The sequence below is a fragment of the Lynx rufus genome, unplaced genomic scaffold, assembly GCF_022079265.1.
Source record: "Lynx rufus isolate CCGP_SWC_20201006 ecotype Redwood Valley unplaced genomic scaffold, mLynRuf1.p SCAF_16, whole genome shotgun sequence".
In the NCBI taxonomy this organism is placed as follows: Eukaryota; Metazoa; Chordata; class Mammalia; order Carnivora; family Felidae; genus Lynx; species Lynx rufus.
This window is the reverse complement of record NW_025814830.1, coordinates 10,909,365-10,914,708: the sequence shown is the minus strand read 5'-3', so window position 1 is coordinate 10,914,708 and position 5,344 is coordinate 10,909,365. Positions and strand designations below refer to the sequence as shown.

Below are 5,344 nucleotides of genomic sequence, written 5' to 3'. Positions count from 1 at the left end.
GTGAGGGGCGCCTGGGTGGCGCAGTCGGTTAAGTGTCCGACTTCAGCCAGGTCACGATCTCGCGGTCCGGGAGTTCGAGCCCCGCGTCAGGCTCTGGGCTGATGGCTCAGAGCCTGGAGCCTGTTTCTGATTCTGTGTCTCCCCCTCTCTCTGCCCCTCCCCTGTTCATGCTCTGTCTCTCTCTGTCCCAAAAATAAATAAACGTTGAAAAAAAAAAAGTGAGGTGAATTTGTTATCTCACACACACACAAAAGTAATGAATATAGACACAAAACTCTTTAACAAAATATTAGCACATAGAATTCAGCAATAGATCAAAGAATTATACACCATGATCCAATGGGGTTCGTCCAAGGATGCAAGACTGGTCAGTATTTGAAAACTAATCAGTATAATCCACCAAAACAGGCTAAAGAAGAAAACTCATGTGATCATATCAATCAATGCAGAAAACACATTTGCCAAACTTCAACACTCACTCATGATTTTTAAATACCTCTTATAAAAATAGGAACAGATAAGAACTTCCTCAAGTTGATAAAGAGCGTCTACAAAGAGTATCTACAAGTTGATAAAGAGTTAACATTACGCTTAATGGTGAAAGACTGAAGGCTTTCCCTGTAGAAGAGAGAAAATGTGCCTTCTCAGGCCATTCTTATTCAATGTAGTACTACAGTTCCGTCCAGTGCAATAAGGCAAGAAAAGGAAATAAAAGTGTAAAGGGTGGGAAAGAATAAATAAAACTGTTTGCAAAAGACACAACTGTCTGCATAGAATGATGTCCACAGTGTAACGTAAATGACTTCTTGGTGACAACTCTGACATCCCTCCCAAGAGATTTCCACCATGACAATTGTCACTCTGGATTGGGAACCACAGTAAGTTTAGGGGAAGGAACCACAAACACAAGATTGACACATATCCTTAGAAATACTCAGATACATATCCTAGGTTCATGATAAAGCCCTTGTCCCACTGATCTGACAGCCACAGCCTCCGTCCAGACATGTTATGACTTGGTATCACAACTGCTTGTTTAAGTAGCTTGCAATGAAATCTTCCGCTACTTCAGCTGAAAGCGTCCTTAGTGAGCCTGTCCCTCCTCATTCATTCTTCCATAAACTCTCTCTATCATCCCCTCCCCCCTTCCTTTGCTGCCCCCTCCCCACACACACACTCAGAGGGCCACAGTCACTTGTGCAATCGTGCAGTCACTTACACAGTCACATACAAACAGGGTCAATGTCACAGACCAATAGTTTATTTTCACACATTTTATGAAAAGCATGAGATAAACATCTTTTGGGGGCTTCATAAACAAATAGGGATCTGGAAGCAATGATCTAGGGGAGATTGTTGGTGTGGCAATAATATCTAAGGGACACGCTACAGGTGGGTCTCAGTGATCAGACACAAGGGTCTTCACTGGTGACACCTTTCAGGTCCCGGGTGAGGAGGTAGAAGAGGTTGAACATGACAGAGGCCTCCAGGCAGCTGAGGGACTTCAGTGGGGAGGAAGGGATGGGTCAGTGACTATCACCTGGGCTCCCAGCTGTCCCCAGATACCAGTCACTCCCTGGTCACTCACCTTCTTCGGGGCCTCATGGAGCCAGGGAAGCCAGTGATGGAGGCAGCCTTGGGTCTGGGGGCCTGCTGGGGCAGAGGAGGGTGACATGTGAGGCAGGGCCCAGGACAGAGGGGGACGTTCAGGTGGTCAGAGGCAGACACGGCCTGGCTGCCCCGAGTGCTCACACAGGCCCGGAGCTCAGAATGGATGTGGCGCAGCATGTGAAGGGGCCGGTCCAGGATGTCCCCCTGGGACGCATCAGCCACGGTCCCCAGGACCTTCAGCGTCAGGGCCAGCTCAGCCTCCAAGGCCACGGGGCGCTCCCACACCTGGGGACAGGAGACAGAGGCAGGTGAGAGAGGACAGGTTGGGAGGGTGAGGAGAGAGAGGTGGTGAGAAGGAGAAGGGCAAGGGGACAGGTGAGGGCAGGGGTGGGCCTGACTGTCCCCTCACCTGCAGCTGTCGCAGCTCCCGGGTCTTGGGGAAGAGGCAGGGGCGGCAGGTCCAGGCCTGCGGGGCGACTGACTCTTTCTGGAGAGCAGAGGCAGAGGTGGACCCCGGCAGGAGCAATGAAGGGGACACTCACAATGGTGTCCTCCCTCTAGGGCCCCGCACCTGGCTGCATTCCCGGCTCCTGAGTCTCTTTCACCAAGGGGAGGAGGAGGCTGCTGCCCTGGAATCTGTTGCCCTGGGGCCTCAGTCTCCCCTTCCGGGTGCCAGCTGCAGCTCTGTCCCCGATGACGATGACAGTGCCTAAATTTCCACGTCCTCCTGGGAGCTCATTCTTGCCTCAGCTCCGTGTCGCACCATGTGGCCCGGACAGACGGGCCGTCTGGGCTGACATGGCAGAACACAGCCCGAGGTTGTCTGGGGAGCCAGGGGAAGCCCCAGGCTGGGGAAGCTGGAGGGCAGGGCGGGGCCAGGGGAGCCTGGGGAGGGGAAACGGACACGGGAAAGTGACCTCCTGAGCTGGACACTCCTCAGGGCTGGGGCGGCCTCAGCCCCACAGTCAGGGGTTACAGGTGTCTGGGTGGGGTGGGGAGCTCATCTCTGCAGGCTGCCCAAACGCGGACAGGGGACAGCGAGGGGATACCCAGAAAGCATCTCCACGAAGGGGCTGGAGGCTTCTGGAGGGAGGCTGCTTACAGCAGAGGGATGACCCAGGGAGCCACGCAGGGGGAAGAGTCAGCAAGGCAGAGACAGAAGAGGAAAGCTTCTCTTGGGCCCCCCTTCACGTGATACCAATATGAGATGGGAATGAGCGTCTGCTAAGGACTTCAGGTGTGGCTGAGGACGTCAAAGGACCCAACCGATTGTGGAATAAAGGAACTCATTCCTTTATTTCTTTGTTCAGTCATTCAGCCGATCATTGATTGAAGAATGTATTCTTGGGGCGCCTGGGTGTCTCAGTGCGTTAAGTGTGGGATCGAGGCTCAATGCAGAGCCTGCTTAGGATTCTCTCTCTCTCTCTCTCTCTCTCTCCCTCTGACCCTCTTCTTTGCTCCTGCTCTCTCTCTCTCTCAAATAAAAAAAGGGGGGGGGGCGCCTGGGTGGTTCAGTCGGTTGAGCCCCTGACTTCCGCTCAGGTCATGATCTCACAGTTTGTGGGTTCGAGTCCCGGGTCGGGCTCTGTGCTGACAGCTCAGAGCCTGGAGGCTGCTTCGGATTCTGTGTCTCCTTCTCTCTCTGCCCCTCCCCCGCTCGTGCTCTGTCTCTCAAAAATAGATAAATGTTAAAAAAAATTAAAAATAAAATAAGCTAGGGGCGCCTGGGTGGCGCAGTCGGTTAAGCGTCCGACTTCAGCCAGGTCACGATCTCGCGGTCCGTGAGTTCGAGCCCCGCGTCGGGCTCTGGGCTGATGGCTCAGAGCCTGGAGCCTGTTTCCGATTCTGTGTCTCCCTCTCTCTCTGCCCCTCCCCCGTTCATGCTCTGTCTCTCTCTGTCCCCAAAATAAAAATAAACGCTGAAAAAAAAAATTAAAAAAAAAATAAGCTAAATTAAAAATAGTCACAGGTTCCAGGGACTGGAAACACCTGTGGGGGCCACTATTCAGTCCACCGCTCGTCTGTTGCGAATGGAGACAACAAACTACAAGGGTTGGCAGAGCTTGTGACTTTATCACCAAAAGAAATCACAGATGTTTTCTTATTATGTTATTTTCCAACAGGCATCTTGCAATATTATTTATGCTCATCTCTACTTTCAAGTTAAAGTAGCTATTAAAGCTGCCACGAGTGGCTTTCTATTTAATGCATTAGCGAAGAAGCACATAAATTACTATATCACGGGTTTAAAAAATATTTTGATAGCCGCGTTACAATAAAAATTGGATTTCTTTGTCCTGTGTCTTTTCCTTTATTTCGAGAAGCTTTGCAAGGCTGTCATGAGGTCCAATGCGTGAAAATGTTTAAGAATGCCTGCCCTCTGCCTGAGTGGCTCAGTTGGTTAAGCATCCGACTCTTTTTTTTTTTTTTTGAGTTTATTTGTTTATCTTGAGAGAGAGAAAGCAAGCAGGGGACGGGCAAAGAAAGAGACAGAATCCCAGGAGGCTCTGCACCGCCAGCACAGAGCCCGATGCGGGCCTCGAACTTACAGGCTGTGGGATCTTGACCTGAGCTGAGTCGGTTGCTTAACCGGCTGAGCCACCCAGGTGTCCCGAGCATCTGATTCTTGATCTCAGCTCAGGTCTTGATCGCAGGGTCATGAGTTCAAGCCCCCTGGGCATGGAGCCTATGGAGGGGGGCAGGGAGTGAAAAACTGGGTCTCTGGAAAACTGGGTAGAGATGTTCTGTCAACTGGACCACGGCCCTCAGGGCTGTAGGGTGGAAGAGAATTATACTTCCATGGGGTTTTCTCATCCACTGGTTTTGAGAGTCTCTTTGTTACAGCAGCTCACCCTTTATGCAAACTCTTTAGTATGAATTGTCTAGAGTTGTTCTCACTCGTGGGGGCATATCCAGGATTAAGTGGGGCTTGAAGCTTACACCATTCAGGGGCTCCTTTTGAAAAACTGAATGGATGCAGCCACTATGGAAAACAGTATGGGGGGGTGTCCTCAAAAAATTAAAAATAGAACTACCATATGACCCACTAACTGCGCTTTGGGTATTTACCCCAAGGATAAGAAGACACTAACTCAAAAGATATACACACCTCTGTGTTTACTGCAGCATCATTTGCAATTACCAAGACATGGAAACAACTTAAGTGTCCATCAATGGATGAATGGATAAAGAAGGTGTGGACTGTATATAACAAGGGAGTATCATTCAGCTACAAAAACGAAGGAAATCTTGCCATTTGTGATAACATGGATGGAGTTTGAGGGCATTGAGCTTAGTGAAACAAGTCGGAGAAAAGCAAACTCCATATGATCTCACTTATATATAGAAGCCATGTATATCTATATCTGTATCTATATCTATATCTATATCTATATCTATATCTATATCTATATCTATATCTATCTATATCATCTACATCTGTATCTATATCTAGCTTCTATATATAAACAAAAAACAAAAAACTCATAGACACAGAGAACAGACTGACGGTTGCCAGAGGCGGTGAGGGGGATGAAGGTGGCCAAGATGGGTGAAGGTGTTCAAAAGGTACAAACTTCCGGGGTGCCTGGGTGGCTCAGTCAGTCGAGCGTCCAGCTTCGGCTCAGGTCACGATCTCGTGGTTTGCGAGTTTGAGCCCTGAGTGGGCGCTGTGCTGTCAGCAGGGAGCCTGGAGCCTGCTTTAGATTCCGTGTCTCCCTCTCTCTCTGCCCCA

The 5,344-nt window shown here is 49.9% G+C and overlaps 1 protein-coding gene across 1 annotated transcript; it reads right to left on the bottom strand.

Annotated features, from left to right (window-relative positions):
- Positions 1–1,406: 1,406 nt before the first annotated feature.
- On the bottom strand, positions 1,407–2,411 carry LOC124511746 (interferon lambda-3-like). Its single transcript, XM_047079113.1, has 5 exons — positions 2,375–2,411; positions 2,021–2,148; positions 1,751–1,896; positions 1,589–1,670; positions 1,407–1,502 (listed from the first exon to the last, which is right to left on the bottom strand). Exons 1-5 carry the CDS (start codon positions 2,409–2,411, stop codon positions 1,407–1,409), a joined length of 489 nt encoding a protein of 162 aa, XP_046935069.1.
- Positions 2,412–5,344: the final 2,933 nt, after the last annotated feature.